Source organism: Arachis ipaensis, chromosome B8 (assembly GCF_059453495.1).
Source record: "Arachis ipaensis isolate K30076 ecotype BB chromosome B8, ASM5945349v1, whole genome shotgun sequence".
NCBI lineage: Eukaryota > Viridiplantae > Streptophyta > Magnoliopsida > Fabales > Fabaceae > Arachis > Arachis ipaensis.
Window position 1 is genome coordinate 1,869,742 of NC_142443.1, and position 26,107 is coordinate 1,895,848.

General features: G+C 32.5%; 1 protein-coding gene and 1 long non-coding RNA gene across 2 annotated transcripts; one reads left to right on the top strand and one right to left on the bottom strand.

The window, feature by feature from the left end:
- The first annotated feature begins 2,002 nt into the window (after positions 1-2,002).
- On the top strand, positions 2,003-3,787 carry LOC148546983 (uncharacterized). The gene is made up of 3 exons (XM_088497660.1): positions 2,003-2,765; positions 2,843-3,237; positions 3,320-3,787. Exons 1-3 carry the CDS (start codon positions 2,003-2,005, stop codon positions 3,785-3,787), a joined length of 1,626 nt encoding a protein of 541 aa, XP_088353786.1.
- Positions 3,788-17,788: 14,001 nt separating this feature from the next.
- Positions 17,789-19,449, bottom strand: LOC107614222 (uncharacterized). The gene is made up of 3 exons (XR_015896041.1): positions 19,274-19,449; positions 18,843-18,980; positions 17,789-18,520 (listed from the first exon to the last, which is right to left on the bottom strand). It is a non-coding gene; the product is annotated as an uncharacterized LOC107614222 (long non-coding RNA).
- Between the last annotated feature and the right edge of the window lie 6,658 nt (positions 19,450-26,107).

A 26,107-nucleotide genomic window follows, 5' to 3' on the forward strand; every position in this document is an offset into this window, starting at 1 on the left:
TTAATGGTGTGAGATTTCATCTAATAGTAGAGAATTACTCATTTTTCTTTTGTTGGTTAAATGCTGGTCAGATTTTAATAAAAATGCTATTCCGTTAGACTTTCTCTTAAATTAATTCTAATATTATGTTATATTAATTATAAGTTTATTGTTTATTTTTAATTACACTTATTGAATTAGAAAATAAATAAAAAAATATCAAATTAGAATTTGAACAAATTCAAGTTCAAATATGGATATTAACTTTTCAATAACAAGTTTTCTCTTTATAAATAACTACATCATAAGTTTTTTTTATAAATTATTGTTAAGGTTTTAAAGGTCCGATTTTTATCTACGAGTTTAAAGACAGGTTAGGATTCACACAATAAATTTGGTATATATTTAGCATCGGATTTGAGTTAGGATGAATTCGATTTCATCCGGCCATATACACTTCTAATATGGATATGATATTGGACATGTATCTATTATTATTATTATTATTATTATTATTATTATTATTATTAAAGATAGGAGACTCGAACCCGCAATCTCTTAATTGAATATGGGAAGATTATGCTATTTGAGTTATAATTCATTGGCATTATTATTATTATTATTATTATTATTATTATTATTATTATTATTATTATTATTATTGCATAATCCATTTTTATACTATATTTAGGTTGGTTTATGCTTCACTATTGGTCACGAGTAATGCAAGCATCATTGAACCAGGAGTACACGGGTCTGCATGCGTATAAAATTCAAATTGAATATTACCAAATTAAAGCAATGTATTTATCTTTAATTTATAATTGCAATCATGGTCCATGTATACTACTTGTTAATGTTAGAATTTTATACGGTGGATTGGATCTACTCACTTCCTTTTGTTCATTAACTGGGTAATCATACCACTAACACATATTAGACTTCGATTCTGGAATATATATATGATTCCATAAATTAATAAGTTAATATTAACCATATGAATCTATGATAAACATTTGGCACGAAAAGCACCACCGAAAAAGCGTGACACTGTTATTTGACACTCATTGCTATTGCATCATTCCAGAAAAGATCGATGCTGGGTGTTCTTGCCTGGTTCAGCCGAGCTATATCCTGCCTTAGCCGAGCTATAACTTGTTTTCCAGCGAGAGTTGGCCGACCTATTATCCGAATCAGGATATGCCTTGGTCACCAAATGAAACAGGAGGGGGAGCACCTGCAAAAAGCACTCCGACGATCAAGTCAGTTGATGAGAATTATGAGAAGAGTTATTATCTTAGAAAGATGACCTACCTTTTAAATTCTGATAGTTCTCTTTTATAATTAGGGAACGAGGATAACCGTTTTCCGACGTTTAAGAGGATTTAATACCCTTTCCGACGTTATTGAATCAAATCATTTATAATCATAATTCGACGAAGTTAATATATCGGTTACAAGAAAATTAGCCGAGCTATAACTTTCCAGTGATGTATAACGGTCATAACACAGCCCCCAAGCTTAGCCTGGTTTAAAATGAGGCAGGTTGAGCTTTATGAATCTGAATTATAGCTCGGCGTGAGGGAGCCCCCAGATCAACGTGTCTCATTGGCTATTAAAGGAAGTTAAACTTTTTATTATTTTTATTTATTTATTATTATTATTATTATATATATATAATTTATTTTATTTTATTTTATTTTTTTTATTTTTTTTTTTTTAAGAAATTGGAAAAGCCGTGACAAGTGCCATTTAATGTTAACTGTAATCAAAAAATGGTGCAATTTCCTAAGCAGGCTTGTATCCGTTGGAATGGGGTTTTAATGAAGGGTTGGGATTTATTGTGGAACTGAATGGTTTATTGAATGGATGGCTTGGAATTAATTCAAGTTACACTTACTGAAACAAAGCGTTGTGGTTTTAACTATTGCTGGTTCCAGAGACACGAAGAGAATGACTCAAAGAGGTTAGTAAAAATACTCTTTAACCTTTTAGTTACTTTCTGATTTTTCAAAAAGGAAAAATGGTTGAGAAGAAAGTGAAGGTTTTGCCTAAGGTTGATGATGATGAATCTTACGAATGGGTAGACAATGATGTTAAGATAAGAGCTTCTCTTTTTGTTGACAAGGGGAGTGTTAGTGAGGTGAATTTATCCAGGATTATTAGGCCTGGTTTTCGAATTGAGTTGCTGCCATGCAATCGCATGGATCGTGTGTTTCATAGGAAGAAAGATTTTGAAAACTTCTTTATGTATAGCTGTGTTCTTGAGGAACTTTTCATTAAACTACCTTTCACAAAGTTTGAGTGTGATGTATTAAAACAGATGAACTGTTCACCCTCCCAAATTCATCCGAATGGGTGGGCATTTTTAAAATGTTTTCAAGTTTTGATGCAGTTTCTTGAAATTGAACCAGAAATTGAACTTTTCTTTAGCCTTTTTCAAGCCAAAGGGGTCTGGAAGGGGCTCTGGGTTAATCTGAACAGCACCCCTGGATTTTCTGTTTTCAAGTTATACAAATCCTCTTTCAAAGATTTTAAGGAAATGTTTCTTAAAGTAAAAACGGTTGACGAAGAATTTCCATTTTATTTGGATGAACACTTAGGTGAGAAATTTCCGATTTATTGGTGCTGTCAACCCCAACACATATTAGGCCCTGAGCTTATAACTCCTAGGAATGAATGTATATTAGCTTTCCTTATGGAAATGGTCAGCAAGGGTGGTTTAATATCTGTTTCACATTTGCTTCCCTGGGATGAAAATAGAGCTTCAGTCAAGAATTATTTTGGTGAGGGATCGTAATTTATCTCAATGGATTTTGATGATGTACTTATTTATCGTACTAACTGTACTTTGTTTTTGCAGCTGGGAAGTATCCCGGGGTTTCAGCATCAAGTCTGAGGGCCCGTTTCAAAGTAAAAAATTTCGAAGGGTCTTCATCAAATCTGGAAAAAATGGAAGGTGAGGCTGAGGTTAACCAACCGCCACCGAAAAAGAAAGGCATTGTTTTCAAAAAGAGGAAGTCTGAGGTAGTTATCGTGGATGCAGAAGAAAAGGAAAAGGCAATTCAACTTGATGAATTATCGAGTTTCACTGTGAAGCAAGAAAGACTTCATGTTTTTGAAGACGGGAGGGACGGCTCGTCTGTATGGGATAGAAATTTTCCTTTTAATGTTGTGGCAGACGAAGTTGGTCAGGCTGCTTCTGATGTGTCTCGTATTGATGAGGTTGGGGATGTGGGTATTGATCAATTCATGCAGGTGAGGCTTGCTTGCTGCACATTTTACTTAGGAATATGTAGTTGCTATGATATTTATTATGTGAGTTGTGTTTGTGCACCAGGTATTAGGGTTTCGGCTGGTCAGCATAGGCCGGAGTCAGGAGAAAAAGCATAGAAAAATGCTACGGACTGCTGCAGAGAGTGATGTGCTTAAAGGGCAGTTGGAATCAAAAGAGTCTGTCCTAAGTAAGCTTAAAAAAGAACTTGACATAGTTAAGGAAGAATTAAGGTTGGAGAAAGAAAATCATGAAAGAGATGTTGAAACTCTGAGAAAAAAGGAGAACGATTTATCTATTATGAGTGAACAGATGATTGAGGTTACTTTAAAAATGAAGAAGATGGAAGCTAGCCGAGAGGCAGAGATCTTGGACGCTTTTGCCGAGGGTTTCGAGCGTGCTGTTACCCAAGCAAAATTCATGGTGCCAGATGGGAATTTTACTGCCATGGATCCGAGTAAGGTAGTTCGGGAGGGCCATTTGGTGGATGATGAGGAGGTCGCCGAGGAAGGCGATGATAACTTAGCTGATTGAAAAAGATGTTTTTATTTTAAGTATTTTAATTGTGTTTTGTTTTTGGAAGGCTTCTTCTGACACATGATATGTGAAAGCCTTGTAAGAACTGATGTTTTAGACTGTTTTGAGTATGGAATTTTTGCTGACTGCATTTATCTGTTAAATTAGGCCTTGTCTGTTCCTAATTTGTTGTTCATACCTCTGATAAAAGAGGATTTGATTATGAGGCTGTATTGCTTAAACGATGTTTAACATAGTTTTTGCGCATTCGTCATCTAATGCGACTTTTAGTTTGAAGAAATAGATCTTTTTTGCTGAAGTAACAACGTTGTTATAATAGAGTAAGAAATGAGCGTATTCTTGTATGGCAAAGTCGTTATTGTATAAGAATTTGGTAAAAATAGAAAGGAAACATTTATTGAATGCAGTACCTGTACAAATTCAAATCAGGTAAGCTAGCCTCATTAAAACCTCCTCGAGCAAAACCTCTCTTTGGGAAAAATCTCGGGGTAGGAAAAAGAGTACTAGCGTGCTGCTGTGTTTAACTGTAATATTGTTTTAAGGAACTGATATTCCAAGTATTGGGTAGTTTTGTCCCGTCCAATCTCTCCAGTTGATAAGCTCCTCTGCCAAGGACTTCATGTATTCTGTAAGGTCCGTCCCATGCTGCTGAGAGCTTTCCATGGGAGGAAGGTCTTCGGGCTTCTTCAGTCTTTCTTAGTACCAGGTCGCCTATATTAAAAGATCTTGGTTGTACTCTTCGGTCATGCCGCCGACCTATCCGTTGTTGTAGTGCTTGATGTCGTACAGCCGCCATGCTTCGCACTTCTTCAATTAAATCAAGCTCGGATTGCCGAGCTTGTTCATGTTCTACGGCTTCTGTTCGGAAGGAGCCATGTGAGACTTCAATTGGTAGTATTGCTTCTGAACCATATACCAAACGAAATGGTGTTTCTTTAGTTGTTGAATGCACTGTAGTGTTATATCCCCACAGTATTTCGGGAATAAGCTCGGCCCATAAGCCTTTGGCATCATCAACCTTTTTTCTTAATGCTTGTAGGAGAACTTTATTTGCCGCCTCTGCTAATCCGTTTGACTGTGGATGCTCTACTGACGAAAAGTGTTGTTTTATTTGCAAATTCTGCAAAAAAGCTTTGAAATTATGGTCGGTAAACTGGCGACCATTGTCAGTGATGATATGTCGAGGTAAACCAAATCTACAAATTATGTTCTTCCATACAAAGGAGATCATTTGACTTGAAGTAATTCTTGCTAAAGGTTGAGCTTCAATCCATTTAGAAAAATAATCAATTGCATCAACTAAATATTTCACCTGTCTCGGAGCGGTGGGAAAAGGTCCGAGGATGTCAATTTCCCATTGGTTAAATGGCCAGCTTACCACTGAGTGATGCAGGTTTTCAGCTGGTATGTTAATGATCGGAGCATGCTTCTGGCAACGATCGCAGGTTCTGACCTTTTTCCTGCTGTCTTCCCATATTGTCGGCCAGTAAAAACCAGCTCGGAGAATCTTTTGCGCTAGGCTTCTTGCTCCAGAATGTATTCCGCAAATGCCTTCATGAGCTTCATCAATAACAAGGTCGGCCTCCGATCTGTCTAAACATTTCAATAGAGGTCGAGAATAACCTCGCCTATACAAATCGTTATTTAAAAGTGTAAAGAAGGATGCCTGTCTTTTAAATTTTTTCTGATCTTTGACTTCCTCTGGAATATCCCCATTTCTGAGGAACTGTATATAGGGCTTTTGCCAACTATTTTCATGGACGATGTTAAAAGTGCCGATTAGATTTATACTCGGCTTATCCAGGGTAGACTGTAAAAGTGTGGCAGTGTGTGATTGAGTGGTAGCTAGTTTAGAGAGTAAATCTGCTCTGTGATTTTGTTCCCTAGGTATATGAGTAATTTCAATCTTTGAAAAACTGCCCACAAGGTGGCTGACAATATCTAGGTATTTTAACAAGATCGGATCCTTGGTTTGAAAATACTGATTTACCTGCTGGACAACTAATAAGGAATCACAGTAGACTTTTAAATCAGTAACATGCAATTCAATTGCTAACCTGAGTCCAGCAATTAGTGCTTCGTATTCGGCCTGATTATTGCTGGCCCTAAAGGAAAATCGAAGAGAATGCTCGACGACAACTCCTTCAGAATTTTCCAAGAGTATTCCCGCTCCTGATCCTTGGGGATTTGATGCTCCGTCAACGAATAATACCCATTGCATACTCCCTGTTTCTGGGTTTGGTCCGGTGAACTCGGCAACAAAGTCGGCCAAGTACTGGGATTTTATAGATCCTCTGGGTTGATAATGAATATCAAATTCCGAGAGTTCGATAGACCACTTGATTAACCTTCCAGCTAATTCGGGTTTAGCGAGTATCTGGCGTAGCGGCTGTGTAGTTCTGACGTTGATTGTGTGGCTCTGAAAGTAAGGACGGAGCCTTCTTGCAGAGAATACCAGCGCATAGGCGAGCTTTTCCAACCTCGGGTAGCGAAGCTCGGCGTTCTGCAATGACTTGCTTACAAAGTAAACTGGTTGTTGTATTTTCTGGTTTTCTGCAACAAGAACAGAACTAATTGCCATATTAGTAATTGATAAGTACAAATATAATGGCTCGCCGATCTTAGGTTTTTGTAAAACAGGTGGTTTAGAAAGAATTTCTTTTAAACTTGTAAATGCAGCTTCACAGTTTTCATCCCATTGAAAAGTTGTATTTTTCCTCAAACACTGAAAAAAATTAGAGGATTTAGATGCCAAGCACGGCAGAAATCTCGACAACGCCGCTAATCTCCCTGTTAATCGCTGAACCTCTTTGATCGTTGTGGGACTATTCATGTCGAGGATTGCTTGACATTTTTCGGGGTTTGCCTCAATTCCTCGGCTGGTAAGTATGAAACCGAGGAATTTTCCTCCTCGTACGCCGAAGGCGCACTTTTCAGGATTAAGCCGCATGTTATAAGCTCGGATTTGGCCGAAGATTTCAGTAAGATCATCAATGTGAGAGTGGTCGGCTTTTGTCTTGGCGACCATATCGTCGACGTACACCTCAATGTTCCGACCTATTTGCCGGTCGAAGATCTTATTCATCAGTCGTTGGTACGTCGCACCTGCGTTCTTTAAACCAAAAGGCATCACATTATAACAATAATTACCATATTCTGTTATAAAGGCTGTTTTCTCTTGGTCTGATGGATGCATAAGAATCTGGTTATAACCAGAGTATGCGTCCATAAAACTCAAGGTACCATAACCACAGGAGTTATCTACTAAAGTATCAATGCATGGTAATGGATAAGCATCTTTAGGACAAGCTTTGTTTAGATCAGTAAAGTCGACGCACATGCGCCATTTACCATTACTTTTCTTTACCATGACAACATTGGCTAACCATGTTGTAAATCTGATTTCTCGGATGAAATTTGCGTCGATGAGCTTCTTGGCCTCGGCCATGGATGCAAGCCTCTTCTCGGTTCCAAGGTTTCGTTTTTTCTGAGATACTGGTCGGGCGGCTGGACTTATTGCCAGTTTATGTGTGATCACAGAGGGGTCTATGCCTGGCATGTCTCCGGAGGTCCAAGCGAATAGATCGGCGTTCTGTTGTAAAAATTGGACGAGTTTTTCCTTTTCCCCATCTTTAGTGGATGTTCCTACGAAAGTAAACTTCATCGGGTCGTCGGTTAATGTGACCTTTATTAGCTCTTCATTTGGCAGAGGACGGTCTTGAAAGTCGGCTCTGGGATCTAATTCGGCAAGGGTTGGCTGTTCAGCATGTATAGAATTAATCCTCCGCTCACTGCTTCTTTTGATAGGCTTTAAGCTTGTGTTATAGCAGTGCCGAGCTTCTTGAAGGTCACCATGAACCGTAGCCACTATATTGTCCTGCACAGGAAACTTTACACAGAGATGAATTGTGGAGACAATTGCAGCAAATCTATTTAAAAAAGGTCTTCCTAAGATTAGATTATAAGGACTAAAACAGTCGACTACAAGATATTGGATATCTCGTGTCTTAGATAGGGGCTGCTCACCGAGTGTGGTTTGCAACCACACTGAACCCATAACAGGGACCCGTTCTCCTGAAAATCCAACTAAATCTCCAACAGATGGCTGCAAAATGTTAGTACTCAGTTTCATCTTTTCAAATGTAGTAAAAAATAATACATCGGCGCTGCTACCGGGGTCTAGCAGAACTTTCCGAACTATTAGGTCTCCCAACTGGATGGAGATGACCACAGGGTCATCTAAATTGCTGTCATTGCAACTAAAGTCGGAAGGGCAAAAGGTCAGCTCTGGCACGTTTTGGGCTGGTTGAGGTTTATTAGTGGTATCCCCAAGGGCCAACATGGCCCTGTAAGTGCGTTTCCTGGCCGAGCTTGTGTGTCCGCCTCCGGCGTAACCTCCCGAGATGCAATTGATGATGCCTCTGGGTTGAGCAGGGGCCTTGTCCTTTTCTCTTGATGATGTACTTATGGCGGATGGATCAGTGGTTGGACTAGTTCTTTTCTGGATATGACCTGCAATAAACTTGTCAAGATGCCCTTGTCTTGCTAGGCGTTCCAGGAGATCTTTTGCTATCACACATTCATCAGTTGTATGACCGTACTTCTGATGAAATGTGCAATATTTAGATTTGTCAGTGTTCTTTGGCTCAGGATAACTCCCAGCTTTGCGAGGAGGTTTAATCAGCTTGGAGTTCAATATTTCCTTAATAATATCATCCCTCTTTGTGTTAAACTGGGTGTATGACTCGTAGCGGGGCATAGGTCTGAAGCTCTTCTTGTTATCCCGAGATTTATCGTCGTCCTTGTTGACTGCCGACTTTTCAGCCCTCCGTGCCTGGCGGAGCTCTTCAATGTCAATCTGTCCCTTCGCCTTCTCCCGAAACTCGGCCAGAGTCTTTGGTTTGGCCACTGCGATGGCTTCTTGGAATTTGCCTGGGCGAAGGCCGCTTTTAATGGCATGCAAGTGGACTTCAGGGTGAAGGTCGGGGATCCTCATCGCTATCTTCGTGAATCGGGTAATGTAGTCCTTCAGACTTTCTTGCGGACCTTGCTTAATGGTTGTCAGATAATCGGAATCATGCAAATATATTGCCGATGCCGCAAAGTGATCTTCGAATTGCTTCGCCAGTTCTTGGAAACGTGAGATAGAATCTGCAGGCAAAGAGCAAAACCAGTCAAGTGCAGGACCATCTAGAAAAGACGGAAAACAACGACATAAAATAGGATCAGATGCACCGTTGACGATCATAATAGATCGGAATTTTTTGATGTGCTGCTTAGGATCTCCTAGCCCATCGTACGGGGTTAGAGTCGTCGGTAAGGTGAATTGTCTGGGAAGTTGGTAATTCATGATGTCGGCTGTGAACGGTCCTGTAGAATTATCAAGCTCATCGTCCTCGCCCTCAGGTGAAGCATTGTCATTCCGAGGATCTCCATCATCATCATCATTCTGAGGCGTTTCCGAGATATGGGTCGGTTCGGATTGACGTTCATCATTTGTCTGCCGATTATTGTTGTGTTCAAGGCGAGCATTGGCTAATTGCTGAATTTGTTGCTGCATCCTTTGATTCTCATCCGCCATACGCTGATTCGCCTCAGCCATACGCTGGTTTGCTTGCTGAAGCTCGGTTACCATCCGAAGGAGCTCAGACGGGGTGGGAGGAGGTGCATCGGCCATTGACGGATGTTTGGGTATTTGGGGCCTATAAAGGTAGATATTCTAAATTTTCGGCCCCACGGTGGGCGCCAAATGTTCTTGCCTGGTTCAGCCGAGCTATATCCTGCCTTAGCCGAGCTATAACTTGTTTCCCAGCGAGAGTTGGCCGACCTATTATCCGAATCAGGATATGCCTTGGTCACCAAATGAAACAGGAGGGGGAGCACCTGCAAAAAGCACTCCGACGATCAAGTCAGTTGATGAGAATTATGAGAAGAGTTATTATCTTAGAAAGATGACCTACCTTTTAAATTCTGATAGTTCTCTTTTATAATTAGGGAACGAGGATAACCGTTTTCCGACGTTTAAGAGGATTTAATACCCTTTCCGACGTTATTGAATCAAATCATTTATAATCATAATTCGACGAAGTTAATATATCGGTTACAAGAAAATTAGCCGAGCTATAACTTTCCAGTGATGTATAACGGTCATAACACTGGGCATTAGAGATGAGATGTACTTTAAAAGCAGAGAAATATTATTAGTAAAATTATTAGAAATATAATAATTACTTTAATTCTAATTAATCAGTGGACAGCGGTGCTTATCATGTTATCCAAATCCTTCAATTATGCAAAACCTTATCTATCTAGAAATCAAAGCTCGGATTTCGATTAAGATTTCCTATACTTTCAATTGGAACCTTTTTCCCTTTTAAGCAAACCCAATATCTCGTTTTATGGTCCACTCCACTCCATCGTGGGTCACAACTCACAAGCTCCTCTTTTCATTAGTTTTGCATTCCTCTAATTATTTTAAAAAAAAATATAGATAGATAATGAAAATATTAAACAATGTAAATAATAAATATATTAGATGTTTATTTTATTAGTGTATAGATGGTTATTTTAATATTAAAATTTAAATGATTAATTTAGAGGTATAATAGATTTTTATTTAATTGGTGGTTGTTTATATTATTCAACAAAGTTATTGTTAGCATTTCCCTTATTTCAAATAGAGAAAGTATTGAGAGACAATAATATTAGTATACAATGTGTACAATAAATTAAAAAAAATTAAAAATTAAATATTAGATTCTTAATTAATTATTTAATTTTAAAATTTAAAATTTGAAAATTTAAGATTAGCATTTAAACTTATTCACACTACGTACGGTTACTCCTAATCTCATTATAACCACCAATATAAGTCCAAAATTTGCCGTCATCTTCTCCGGTCCTCACCTCGCACCGCTCCCGCCGCCATATTGACACTATCGCTACCTCCTGCCGACACCTCCCGCCGACATCGCTTCCACCTCCGTCGATCATCCCGCACTTCGTCCTCCAACGCTCAGCCCAATACTGCTGCCGTTGTTTTTGCGCTACTCTTTCTCTACAGTATTGCTGCAGTGTTGCACAACCCTCTCGTGGAGTTGTTGATGTTGACGGTGCGAGCATCAAGAACATATCCAACTAAGAAGTTGATATGGGCAATGTTCCCAAAAATAGATACTTGTTTTGATGGCAAAATTGTCAAGCACACCACACCATCTGCAACCTCTACGAAAATATTGACTGGGCATAGCACCATATGAGCCCCTTTGAAATTTGCAGCAATATTCGATAATTCACTCTCCCCCTCAACAATATAACAAAGGCTTAATTGTTTGGTAGGGTCAGTCGTCCTGGGAAGGCTTATGGCTTGTTCCAAAGCTGAAGTCAATTGAAGAACTCTCCTGTGGTAGGAATGTGAGCATTGTGCCAGAGTCAATGACGATATTCCTCTCGCAACGTCTTTGATCCTCTCGACTATTTAATATTAATTCAATTGCCAGATAATTATTTTAGTAGGTATGCGGATGATTATTTTAATTATTATATGAATAGTTATTTTGATTGAATTGGATTTAGTACTTTAATTATATAATAAAAATATGTTGGATGTTCAATTATTATACGGATGATTATTTTTATTATTGAGTGGATGGTTGTTTTCACTATGGGTGGACGACGCCCGTAGTAGCATGTGGCAAGTCAAACAGCAATAATAAAGTGGGATGATTATTGATGAAGATTGGGGGGTGGCAGCCGGTTGAAAGAGAAGAGGGTATTGAAGTGAAATATTTTGATAAATTATAGTTTGAGGTGGTTATTTTTTTGGAATAATTGAATGAATTTTTTTATTTAAATAATTTGTGAAGTGTTTCTTATTTTTTTTTTTTTTGGTGACTTAAAAGAAAATAAACAAAAACTAAGAAAGAAAAAAAAAACAAGAAACTGCTTAAGAAATGCAGTCCCGCTGAATACTACTCTCAAACTCCTTCCAAGGCAATGGAAGCTCCACTTGGGGAGAAATAGTCCTCATTACAGTCTTTGCCATGATGTCTGCTACTGTATTTGCATCTCTCAAGATCAACCGAAGATCAGCACGCCATTTCCAAGACATGATATCTCGGATTTTTAACACCAAAGGATCAGTAAACCCAGAGCAATCTTGTAAATTATTGACAATAGTAAAAGCCTCCACACAGTCTGTCTCACATATAATGTCTCTTTGTCCTGAGTCCCATGCTAAAAGAAAGCCTCTCCAAATAGCAAACAACTCTCCTTGCAAAATGCTACGACTCTCAATTGTTCCCAGACAGCCTCGTTGCCACCTTCCCTTCCAATCTCTGCTAACACAAGCAAAACCAACTCGAGCACCACTGCCAGGATAGCTAGCATCACAATTAATCTTAAAGGTACCCACTGAGGGGGGAATCCAAGAGCCACTAATGGTTGAGGGGATAGATAGTCGTTGCAACTCAAAAATATTTCGGAGCTCCTTTTCTAAGGACAAAGCCATACCAATCACCTTGTCTGTGGTCCAATGCTCGTGAGGATGAAAGATCTCGTTGTTTCTCGAACACCAAATCCACCAGAGACCAGAAAAGAATCTAAAGGGGCGCTGTTTGCTATTGTGTAAGAACCAACTCATCAAATCCACTGGTTGATCGGAGATCCCTAAAGCTTGCCAAACAAGTTGGGCTTTTGGACAATCCCGAATACAATGTAAAACCGACTCCTGACTTGAGAAACATCGTGGACAGCTATCCGTGTGCGATTATTTTTGATATGTATTTGGGCCAAATTTAAAGTTTATTGTTCACATTGTCAAGATTTTTTATTATTTTTCTAACGGAATTCTTTCAAATAATATATAGTTTCCTACCTACATATGCCAGTAATTATTTTTAGAGTGAATATCTAAACTGACTCTTGATAATTTTTTTGGATAGAATTAAGAGATTTTTAAATAAAAAAATATTTTTTTTGCCACGACAAAGTGAAAGGCCCCAATTTTTTGTCGCTATGTTCCGTTCCTGTTGTACTGCAGTCAAAATATTGACACCTGTTCAATGAATTGTGTATTATTAAAATGTTGACACATGTCTAACACAAATACATATTTTATATATTGACTCTACTCTACCTACAAAATTTATTTACTTATAATTATATAAAATAATCCAATTTAAAAAAAAAACTAATATTTTTCTAGATTAAAAAAAAAAAAGTAGCCTGCATATGCTTTAGATTAATATAATAATAACCATATAGGTCTATCATAATCACAATAACAACAAATTAGAGGTGGGTTATATAGAACTCAGCCTTAACTTTCATCATCTCATGTAATTCTGATATATAGCAAAATAAAATTATGTAAATTACAACTTGATTGTTGATTATTAATTATTTCTGTCCCACTTAAGTATTTTTAGATTTGTCACTAATACCGACACACCATGAATATGTCATTTTCTCCAAGTATTATTAGTGAGAAATAAACGTTAATATATAGGTTGCTGAAATTAAATTAGGATAGAAGCTGAGATGGCATGTGGTTAGTAGAAGCTAGAAGGATATGGATCATATATATCCCTTAGCTTATATAACGACATAAGGCACTTTATGAAATTACGCCTCCAAACAACATAGCATCATCATTTATACATGTGAATCTGTGATGATCTTCCTCCTATTCTCTGTTCTTTCTTTATGCCTTATGGGACATGTTGAGGTAACTTGAATAAGCTAAGTTTTCTATATATTATGTTATGGTATATAGCTAGTAAATTTTTAATTTAAGGGATCAAATAAAACCGACAGATATGAAAAGCGGCACATTAAGTAGCTAAGAAGGTTGTTAAATGTTAAATAAATGCAGGTGTTTATGTAGTAACAGAGTTCGTACTATGATAACCACGTGTACGGACACGATGCGGTTGTCATGGAGATCGTCACAGGCTGGTTCCCACGCACCCGTGACAATGACAATCACACGTGGCCTCGCCTCATTCATCATCTTATGCGCACATCCAAATATCTTCTCGTAAGAGTCTATGATTAATTTTGATGTACTAGAAAGGTAAGAGGAATACTAGGGGCAGTAATTTTAGTGTTTTGTAACTATTAATTGGTCATCAATAATATTTTTAATGGTGTGAGATTATATCTAATGATGAGAAATCATTCACTTTTGTTTTGATGGTTAAGTACTGGTCAAAAAACACAAAAATTGCTAGTCTCCTCGACTTTTCCAAAAGGTAAAATGGCTTAAATTTTAAAGTTTATAATTGAGTTTTGAATTTGTTTTTTAACCTAAAATTCTCTTAAATTTGTTTTTGAATTTAACAACGGATATTTTTTAAATGAGTCCTGCTAGGTTATAATGGGCTATATGAGTTACAAAATGAACATCACCCAAGGATAATAAACATCTCATGTCATAAAACTTTAAGCTAATTTTGGGGTTTACCAAAGATCGAACTCTTAACCTTTTGGATTTAGAACTCTAAAATCATGTCATAAAATCACTCATCCCAAAAGTTTAAGCGTGGGCTGAAGGTAATCGACGCAGATTCGATTACATTTACTTTATTAAATTGGATAGGCCAAATCGAACAAGATTTTTGAGACAGGTAATCGAATAAGATGTTCGAATAAGTAGATCGAACAGTTATGGTAGTAGAGGAGTTAGAGGCTTTCATCACGCGAGGAAATTATGGGAAATGTGTACACCCAAAAGGCGAGAACGGTTATCAAGGAGTATGCATTCAAGATTGTGATTTTGTAATTAATTGTAATTAGTTGTCAGTTACCAAAAGTATATTATAAATACTAAAAAGTTTTAGGGAATAAATGTTAGAACTTTAACTCAGAAAAACGCTCAAGCACACTCACATCCCAAAGAATTCCTGAGTCTGCAATCGAGTAACTTTTCTGTAGGGTTCCTTCCATGTTTTCTTTCTTTCAATTTATCTTCTTGTAAACTTTATTTTTTCAAGCAAATTTATGTTTAAGTATCCTTTGTAAACTTTATTTTTTCAAGCAAATTTATGTTTAAGTATCCTTTATCTTCATTGTCCAATTTACATTTCTGCATTTTAGATTTTCATGCCGAAGCCCTTTGAGCCCGTCGAAGGCATTTTACTGCTTTCTTTCAATTTCAACGCAGATATTCATGTTTCTAGTACATTTTCTTTTCGAAAACTTTACCTTTCCGTTTGTCTTACTGTTTATAAATTTTAATTTGTCTTTATTCCCAATACCCGTCTAATCAGAAACACTTTGATACACTTTTAGAAAATTGGTACCTGCAGAGAGGAGTATGTTTCGCTCCCAGACCACTAGATATCGAATTAGGGGTGAACATGGTCCGACCCCGCCCGAAGACTCGGCCCGGCCTCGAACACTTTATGAGCTAATTTAGTGTGATTTCATCGGGTCTAAGGTAGGGTAAGGGGTCTTAAAAATGGATCCAGTAATTATTTTGGGTCGGATCCGGGCCATAGCTCGGGTCACCCGAACTCGGTCCAGTGGCCCGGTCATCATACACAATTAATATTTTGTGTTATTAGTGATGGATGATGACTACTCTTATGTGGAATTTAAATATTGTAAACCTTAATATTTTGTGTTATTAGTCATTATAAGATTATAAGTTAATGTTTTATGTTTAAAATGCATAAGACTTTAGACTAACTGATAATATTGTGTTATTTGTATTAATTTAAATATTTGGTGTTATTAGATAATATTAGCACTGATTATGGTTATATTTTAATTTTAGAGAAGGGTTGGTTCTTGTTATATTTTTTTAAGTAAATTTTACTGTGTAAATTGTGAAATAATGGTTGAAGATTAGGTGATTTTTACAGGCTAAAGACCCGGTTTTCACCCAATCTGAAGGTGCGTAAGTTTCATCGGATCTAAAATCGAGTTAGAGTCTAAAAATTAGGCCCGGTCTATATTTCAGGTCGGATCTAAATTAAGCCAAACCCGATGTGATTCGACCCATATACACCCCTATATCAAACCACCATCGATTTACTAAAAATCGACGAAATAATATCGTACACTCATTAAATGGATGATTGTCACCATCAAAATACTTTGTATATAATTTTTAGTGCCCTAATTAGCTGCTATATAATTCTGAATTCTGTTTAAGATATGCATGAATATGACCCATCATCAACGGTTATGTTTCGTGGCTATGTATAACGCTAATTGACATCTCATTTATATTAACAAAACAAAAGAAAATACGTGTTAGTTGTATCAAAATAATACTATCTATTATAAAGGGTATTGAAGTAGCGGAATTGAGCAGTATCCATTAGAGTCCTGCTAACAACTCAATGGAATATTTATATAATATATAAAATAGATTATATAAATTAAATGTGTACAAATAATAATACACATTGTACAAATATTTTATTAGTTCTCTATACTTTCTCTATCTATTAATATTAATATTTCCCGTATAAAAGTAAGTGAGTAACTAGCTGTTGTATCGAAACAAAAAGTGAGTAACTAGCCGGGACTATCTTTTTGGACCTGAATTGGGCTTAATCCATGAATAGTTTTTTGTGGGTGTTTTTGTTATAAATTTTTTGTGGGTTTGTTGGTGGTACTATCATGAATTAAAAGGCCCATTTCACTGTGGGTCAAAATAAAATATGTTTGCCCATATTAAGTGTCCATTCAAAATTACTAAATAAAAATCTCATATTTTTTTCCAATATTTAATTAATACAAGCTGCTTCTACAGAAAATAATAATAATAATAATAAATAACTAATTACAATTATATTAAGTGTATATTAAAATCAATCACTAGTATAAAATATATATTGAAATATAAAATATATATTAAAAATGAATTAAACAACACATGTATTTATATACAAATAAAAAAATAATTTATTTATATACAAATATAAAATACATATTAAAATGAATTAACATCACTATTGCTCCAATATTTAAAATCGAGACCAAACAAAAAAAATGATATACACATATATAAAAAAATGCAACATATTTTTTTATCTTTATATACTTTGTATATTTTTTTTGTATTCTTTATATACTCTTTTATATACTCTTTTACTTTTATTAATATGTGCTATACAATCTAAAAATAACAAATATTTAAATTTAATTTTACAGGTTTAAATTAAGATTTAAATTCAAATAAAATAAATTTATAATTTTTTAATAATTTGATCGATTTTGATATCACTTCTTATATTTTTTTTTACCGTAAGATTATTTATGTTAAATTATTAAGAAAGGATCTAACCAATAGTAGAGATGGAGAGATGTCTTACCATGGGAATGGAAATGCTAGCACCCCACTCCTACTATAAAGTTCCGAGCGAAAAAAACCTCAAATCCCAACCATCAAACTAAAATTTAATTATCTTTCGTTTATCTGTTTATTTATGATTTAATTATTCTGCAGGTTCCTATAATTTTACCAAATTTTTAATTAGATTTTTATATATTTTTTTTAATTAGGTTCCTATACATCTTTTTTCTTTTTTCAATTTAATCCCTGTTAACGTTAAACGTCAAAAAAATGTTAGTAAATTGTGAAATTACCTGTATACCTTTAGGGACCTAATTGGAAAAAAAAAAGTATAAGAACCTAATTGAAAATTCGATAAAACTATAAATATTCAATAAAAGATATTACTATAATCCTTATTCAATGATTCTACGACATAAAAGATATTCCTATAATCCCTTTTATTTTGTCACTATCATTCTTTTGCTTATTTATAAACAAATTGTACCAAAAATAATTTCTTTTTATTTTTTTGACTTTCAAAATACAACATATAAAAAAAGTAATGAATAAAATGAAACAAAAATAATAGTAAAAAGTATATATAAAATTCAATTTCCATCATTCAAGTATTTATTATGATCATGTAACATTTTATATTTGTGTAGATTCATGAAATATAGTTTGTGTCTTTATCATATCATAGTATATTATAGAAAATCACAAGGCTATGTAATTTGAAATCTAAAAATGAAAACAATAGAAAGCATAGTTTCAGTATAATACATAAAATCTAAAAATCAATTCTTGTATTGCAGCCTCCCACTCTCTGAACCGGCATAAGGATCAATAATAACATTAATAACAACTAATTCTAAAAGAGCAGACTTGAGTTCATCAGGTGTCCCAACAAGTTAGCTCTTTCCACCAAAAACTTCAATCAAAGTCTGAACCAATGTCCGAATTGAAACCAATGTCACTATCACAAGGCTTTCTGCAGCAAAACCAGAGAACATAGAAGCTAAGAACTCCAAAGGGTTCAAATTAGTATCATCCACGATTGCATTCTCAGCAAAGATGTCATTTAAGAAGTTATTGCCATTAATGTGCTGCTGAGATAATTCTTCCTGCTCATTGAATATATATCTACTTCCTTTAGAAGAATGAAACATCAAGCCTTCAATATCATCATGTATGGATAAGCCTGCTAAAGAAAGGTCATTAAGACCTTGGGACTCTTCTCCCACGACCTTAAAATCATGGGTTATATCATCAGGGAGCTGACATCGTCGTTTGGGATACTTTCTTGGACAAGTTCATTATCAACTAGGATGTCAACAAAATAACTACATAGACTCTAACTAAAGTTGCAGTAATGTCCAATCAGCCTCACCCAAACCCTCAAAATAGATCAATTTGATCATGTTCATTGATCAGACAAGCTGCCCAAAGAAAGAAGAGGAAAAAAATAAAAAGGTTCACACAAATTTGACACATCATATTGATAAATGAATTAAAAGATGAACATGCCAAAACCACAACTCATTATACAACTCATTATCCTAAACATCCATGACATATACTACAACATGGGCAAAGCAGTTGAGCTTAAGTTACAATATAGATATAGCTAATTTTAGCATCACTGCAAACAAAATACATGTAAAGCCAGTTCGAGTTTAGAAGACGTCACTTGTATACCAAAAAACAAAAGATGAAGAACAGAGATAAATTGTTTCAGAAATAGGAAGACATAAAACGCACTGTTAAAAATTTCAATTGTTCGCACGATGATGACGACTCGCCAAGAAACTCTGATCTTAACTTCATCAATAAGCGACCAAGATAGTTTAAGCTTTCTCCATCTCGACCTCCACCCCGAAAGAAATCATGAGGCAAAGCCTCGACAAGAACAGAACCAGTGGTTAGAAGAAGCATGGTATTCATCACAGCAACAACCATCAACAATAAAGTAAATTCATAATCAACAAAACCAATTCATATGTCAATTCATCAATTCACAAAACCCTTATATATATATTCATATTGTAAACCCAAACTATTGTATCAAAAGAATTCAGAATTCAATTAAACAAATAGGTATATCAAATCAATTCAGAAATTAGAAAAATTATCATTTGTTTAAACCTGTTTCATTAACTTTGAAAAAACAAAAGAAAAAATTAACCTGTTACCTGTTTTGGCAGATCGACTTCAGGCAGCAAGGCGAGGTGTGGCGAGGTGTGGTGACGCGAGTAGCGGCGTAGCGATCCACGACGACGGAACGCGACGGAAGCGACACACCACCAGTGGAAAGCAGAGTAGAGTAGACGCACGACCAGCGCAAAGCAGTGCAGCGCAGACCAAGGACGACGGACGATGAAGACGATGGACGCTCAATTTTATTAATTCTTTTTCATCATCATCATTATTCTATAACTACCACCGCATATTGTTATTATAATTGGTATTATTTTCATTGTTATTATTATTGTTGTTATTTAATTGTGAATAATTTTTCTTTAATTTTAATCCTTTTGTATATACATTTTTTATTTAATTTGAGAAAAAATAAATATTATTTAAATTATATTGATTTGCTTACTTTACTTTAGATAATCATTTTACGATGGATGTATTAGATGTGTAGTGAAATTAAGTTTTAATTCTTTTATACTTAATTAGACTCTTGAATTTAAATTTTATAAAAGATTTATTTTTATAAAGTTAAAAGTTTTTTTTTTCTTTAGCAAAATTGGTAGCGACTCTCGTTTTTTTTTTAAATATTTACATTGCGTGTCCTTTATCTAAGTCATTCTGATTTTGAAAAATCTCTCCTTTTTGTTATACCGCAGTTTAGTCGTAACATATTGTAACCCTTAACATATTATCATATGTATTTTTTATTTAAAATAATATTAATAAATAACGAGTATTAATAAAGATAATTAATGTGTTTGAAAAAAATTTATATATAACAACAAATATACTTAATAATAAGCATATTTTTATCTTTAATATTTGTACGTATGACATTTGGTTTAGTTTTAATAATACTTCTAATATTTCAAATATATTTTCTTTGACAATGATTTTAATTATATTCCTAGACATTATTGTCATGCAACATGACAACTCGAACTATTTAACAAAAGAAAAAGTATGAGAAACCAATGAAATATTTATACAATATATATAATGAAAATTTAGGAAATATTAGAAATATAACTATTAGTGTTATCTTTTTTCATCAGCTGAAATTTTTGAAATGAGTGGTATCATGACATGATATTAGAGTTCTAGATCCGAAAAGTCAAGAGTTCAATCTTGAGTGTAGAGGAGTAAGCTTATTGAGTTATTGTATTCCATGGACATACAAGTTCAATAATGTATAATTAACTACTGGTCAACTAGTCAAAATTAGAGAATCCAATTTGTTAATATCATCTGACTATTTAATTTTTATAAATGAAAATGCGTTTTCTGTTAAAATAATGTTAATCACCGGTCTTACAAAGTGCAATAATCAAACTTAAAATAGCGCAAATGCCATTTAATTTGCAAATTAACATTAATCCCCACATAAACATGATCAATTAATTACTACGTACACTTTCTCCAGCTTTCTGTTTTGTCAACCAACTGCTTTAACATCTATCTCCAACAAACACTCCTAGTTTTCCATTAATTAATAATCCCCCTAGTTTAATTCGCATTATAATACTAACACATTCTGTCATTCACTAATAATAATGCCCCTCATTTTTTTTTACCGAAGATATGAAAACTCGAACTCGCAACCTCTTAATTGAGTATGGGGAGACTATGTCATTTGAGTTATTGTTTCTTGGCAATAATAATGCCCCTCATGCATAAGTTGTTTTTGAAAAAAATATAAAAACGATAATTAAATTTGGCTCAACGAAAACTCTCGAGTTGGTTCAAATAATAAGAACATAATCTATAATTTTATATATTATCTATCTATTAATTATAATTTTTTTATTTGTATCTTATATTAAAATTATATATATATAATTGAGTCAGTTTATGAACTAATGATAAGTTGAGCTTATCCAAATTTAAACTCAACCCATTTAATTTATGAATTCACTTTTAAGTTCAATCTTGGCTCACTAGCTCATAAATTCAGTTTATTAAGTTATTAATTAGTCGAATTCGAACCGATTCATGATTCACTTTCAGTTAGAGAATAATAATTTTTTCTTTTTAGGTAATGATCAAAGTTGAAGAAATTAAAGGTGTGTTTGGTTTTTTAATATTTTTCAGAATTTATGAGAAAAAAATGAAAATAGAAAATATTATTTTGTACTTGTTATTATCTTTTTACAAATTTTTTAAATAAAAATAAAAAAATAAAAAATACATATATTCGGTGGTTAGAATTGAGACACTGAGATCAATCAATCACTTTTGTCTATGTGTAAAAATTAAAGAATGAGCAACCAGACAAATAAATCCCCTTATTTTGCCTTAAACTTGTTCACATTTTTTGGATGGGTTGCCTACTTCTTTTTCATGTTAACATTTTTAATTCTTAAATAAATATCCCACGCTTTTAAGATTTCTTTAATTTAATAATCTTGAATCAAATTAAATCATAGCGAATGTTGACTTTATATCATTCATATGTTTTATATACATTAGAGGGATATATATTGGGAAGAAAATGAAGTGTTATATAAGTTAAAATCAGTTATTAAAATTAGTTATTATTAATATAAATATATAATAATTAAATTTAATGATTATTTTTATGTATAAATAATATTTTTAATAAAAATGTCGCAATATGAAATGCTAATTATGTTATTATATATCAACATTTTCCTACAAAATAGAGAAAAAGTTATGGAGTAGATTAATTTTATAAATTTTATATAATAGAATAACTAGAACAAATTATATATAAGCCAATTGGCACAGCAAAATTTTATAATTCAGCTAAAAGAAAAATGGAGACATGAATTAACCAAATATACGTTTTTATGTAATTTGAATTACACATTTACAATAATTCGAATTAGGTAATGAAGTTTAACATTTGATTTGTAATTGTACTTTGTGTTTAGAGTCAGTTAACCTTCTCTAATTTGGTTGCATTTATTTTATTTTTTATCATGTGACAGAGCCTTGAGCAAATTGGTAACAGAACAGAATGCCTTAGGATTAAATTAGATTTATATTTATATTTAAGTACTGATATTGAGGTAAAAATCTGGATTTCTTTTGATTAGTTTTCTTGCTAGCATTCTTTTTGTTATATTATTTTCTGTTTTATACATGAATTTTTATTGAAGTTATTGTCTGGGTTCTATTAAGCGATTATTTTATATAATAGCCTTAACTTGCGAGAACTGCATGGTGAAGTCTAAATACTTGTATGCTTTTTTATCTTAATTTAGTTTTTTTTATCTTAATTTAATTTTTCAGGACATATTGAAGAAAGCTCAGCTTCTTTTTCCTTGTGCTATGGTTGTTGATTCAATACAAGCTCTTGATCCTATTAACACTCTTAATAGTTTTCTTTCAACTCTATTAACACTTTTTTTTTCTATCATTTGCTAATGTCTTTGAATTTAACATTTTGAGAGAATCCATTTCTATGAACATCCCTAACAACAAGTTCTAGATCCCAATGAAGAAAGAGGAAGTTCTAGTAGGCGTAGCATAAATAGGAAACAGCAACAAAGTATATATGACACATATTTTATATTTGTTTTTTATTTTCATCTACCATATTATACAAAATAAAATACTAAACACTAACTATACAAAAGTAAAAAAAAAACACTAATTATACAATCATTTTTTTACATTATCATCAAAATTATTGTGAATTAAAATTTTATTAAAAAGTATTTATTATCATTATTATTTAAATATCTATTATTTGTGTAAAAAATTATATTTTTGAGTTAATTATGCATATAGACAATTTTTCTCTGTATAAACTCGTTATTATGTACTAAATACATTTGTTGTTTGTATTTATTTAAAAATGATTTTTAATTTAATTTATTAACTATAGATATTACAATTTTTAAAGACCTAACATTTATAAACTATTTTTAAAAGATAAATACTTTACTAATTTATTTTTAAAAAATAAATTGGATACAAATTTTTATTAAGGAGTTTGTATAATTTAATTTAGTGAAAGAGTAGATAGTAGACATGATAGAAGAGATCTTCTTTTATTCACTTTCTTTGCACAATGTTCAACCGTACCTACTAAGTTGATTTTTAAGAGGATAAAAAACTTTCTACCTGTAGCAATTTACAAGCCAAATAAGAATCAATACTTGTAAAGATTCGGATACTTAGGGTTTGGTTTAGTAAAGTATTTATTGAAATTTAAAATATGTATTAAAAATGAGTTAAATAATACATGTATTTATTTATAAATATATAATAATTTATTTTAATAGTTGATTTTGATGTATAAATAATATTTTAAATTAATTAATAAAATTCTACCTTAAAATGGGAAAAGAATTACATTATTCTAACGAAATCAGAATATTTCTGATTTGAATGGTCTTGTAGAGGAGTAAGCTTATTGAGTTATTGTATTCCATGGACATACAAGTTCAATGTGTAATTAACTACTGGTCAACTAGTCAAAATTAGAGAATCCAATTTGTAAATATCATCTGACTATTTAATTTCTATAAATGAAAATGCCTTTTCTGTTAAAATAATGTTAATCACCGGTCTTACAAAGTGCAATAATAATCAAACTTAAAATAACGGCAAATGCCATTTAATTTGCAAATTAACATTAATCCCCACACAAACACTCCTAGTTTTCCATTAATTAATAATTCCCCTGGTTTAATTCGCATTGTAATACTAACAAATTCAGTAATTCACTAATAATAATGCCCCTGATGCATCAGTTGTTTTTGAAAAAAATATAAAAACGATAATGCCAGAAAAATATTAATATCTAAAATTATTATATATATATATATATATATATATATATATATATATATATATAAAATATAATATTAATAATATCTGTAATTGTATATTTATTATATATAAAATTATATAATTATCTTAATAATAATTAATTAATAAATATTAAATAAAATATATTCAAACTGAGTAGACTGATTTTTTATTTTTTTTCAAATATTGATATAAAAGTATATGCATGTTTGATGGGTGGCTGTTATGGATGGTTTTGAAGAGTCTACTCAAGAACCATGTATGTTGCGTGATGAAATTAATTAAACAATTGGAAATTCAACTAAACAATTAATATAAAGTCCATGGTATATATAAATCTCTGATCTCATCATCAAATTAAAGTGCTATATGATTTATATGGCTATTTTCCCAGTTTGAAGGATGACTTTTAATAGCAAGTGGGCAATTAAACGTGGGAAGTGTTATTACCAGATATAAGACAGACATAGAATCGAAAGTTATCTATACTTTTTAATTTCTCATTATTTGTACTAGATAGTAGTAGGCTTCATGAACTCGACTCACGAAAATTAAATTTAGTTTATGACTCGTCTCATTAATAATTGAGTCTATTTTGTAAATTTAAATTTGGTTTAACGAAAACTCATGAGTTGGCTCAAATAATAAAAATATAATCTATAATTTTATATCAATAAATTATAATTTATATATTTAAAAATATTAAAAAATTAATTTTATATATTATTTATCTATTAATTATAAATTTTTTATTTACATCTTACATCAAAATTATATATAAAAAATGTCTATAAATTTTTAAATAATTAAAAATATTAATATATATGTAAAATTATATATTATTATTTTATATGTATGTATATATATCAAATTATTATTACGTATATGCTATATGTATTTAATCTATATTTTTAATATTATATATATAATTGAGTCGGTTTATGAACTAATGAGTTGAGTTTATTCAAGTTCAAACTCAACTAATTTAATTTATAAGTTCAATTTTAAATTCAAGCTCGGTTCACTAGCTAACAATTTTAGTTTATCGAGCTATTAATTAGTCGAGTTCGAACTAGTTTATGAGTTGACTTCACTTCCGGTCTTAGACATTAATAATTTTTTCTTTTAAGATAATGATCAAAGTGGAAGAAGTTAAATGTGTGTTTGGTTTTTTAATATTTTTCAGAATTTATGAGAAAAAATGTGAAAATATAAAGTGAAAATAAAAAATATTATATTGTACTTGTTATTATCTTTTTACAAAATTTTTAAATAAAAATAAAAAATACAAATATTCGGTGGTTAGAATTGAGACACTGAGATCCATCAATCCCTTTTGTCTATATGTAAAAAATTAAAGAATGAGCAACCAGACAAATAAATCCCCTTATTTTGCCTTAAACTTCTTCATATTTTTTGGATGGGTTGCCTACTTCTTTTTCATGTTAAAAAATTTAGTTCTTAAATAAATATCCCACGCTTTTAAGATTTCTTTAATTTAATAATCTGGAGTCAAATTAAATCATAGTGTCTGTTGACTTTATATCGTTCATATGCTTTATATACGCTAGAGGGATATATATTGGGAAGAAAATGAAGTTTTATATAGATTAAAATATAATTATGTCATGTATGTTAAAATTAATCTTTAAAATTATTTATTATTAAAATAAAATATATATCATAATATAATATATATATTAAATTTAAATTAAACTGTATATATATTTATATATAAATATATAACAACTAATTTTAGTAGTTGATTTTTGTGTATAAATAATATTTTTAATAAAAATGTCACAATGTGAAATGCTAATTATGTTATTATCAAAATTTCCCTAAAAAATAGAGACAAAGTTATGGAGTAGATTAATTTCATAAATTTTATAGAATGGAATAAATATTGTGAATTTATGATAGTATCTAGAATTTCAAATTAATTCTTAAAATTTTTGATATTATAATTTTAAAAGAGTTAACTAATTTTACTACATTTCTATTAAATTGGACCAATTTACGATTTAAATTTTGTTACGATTTTATAT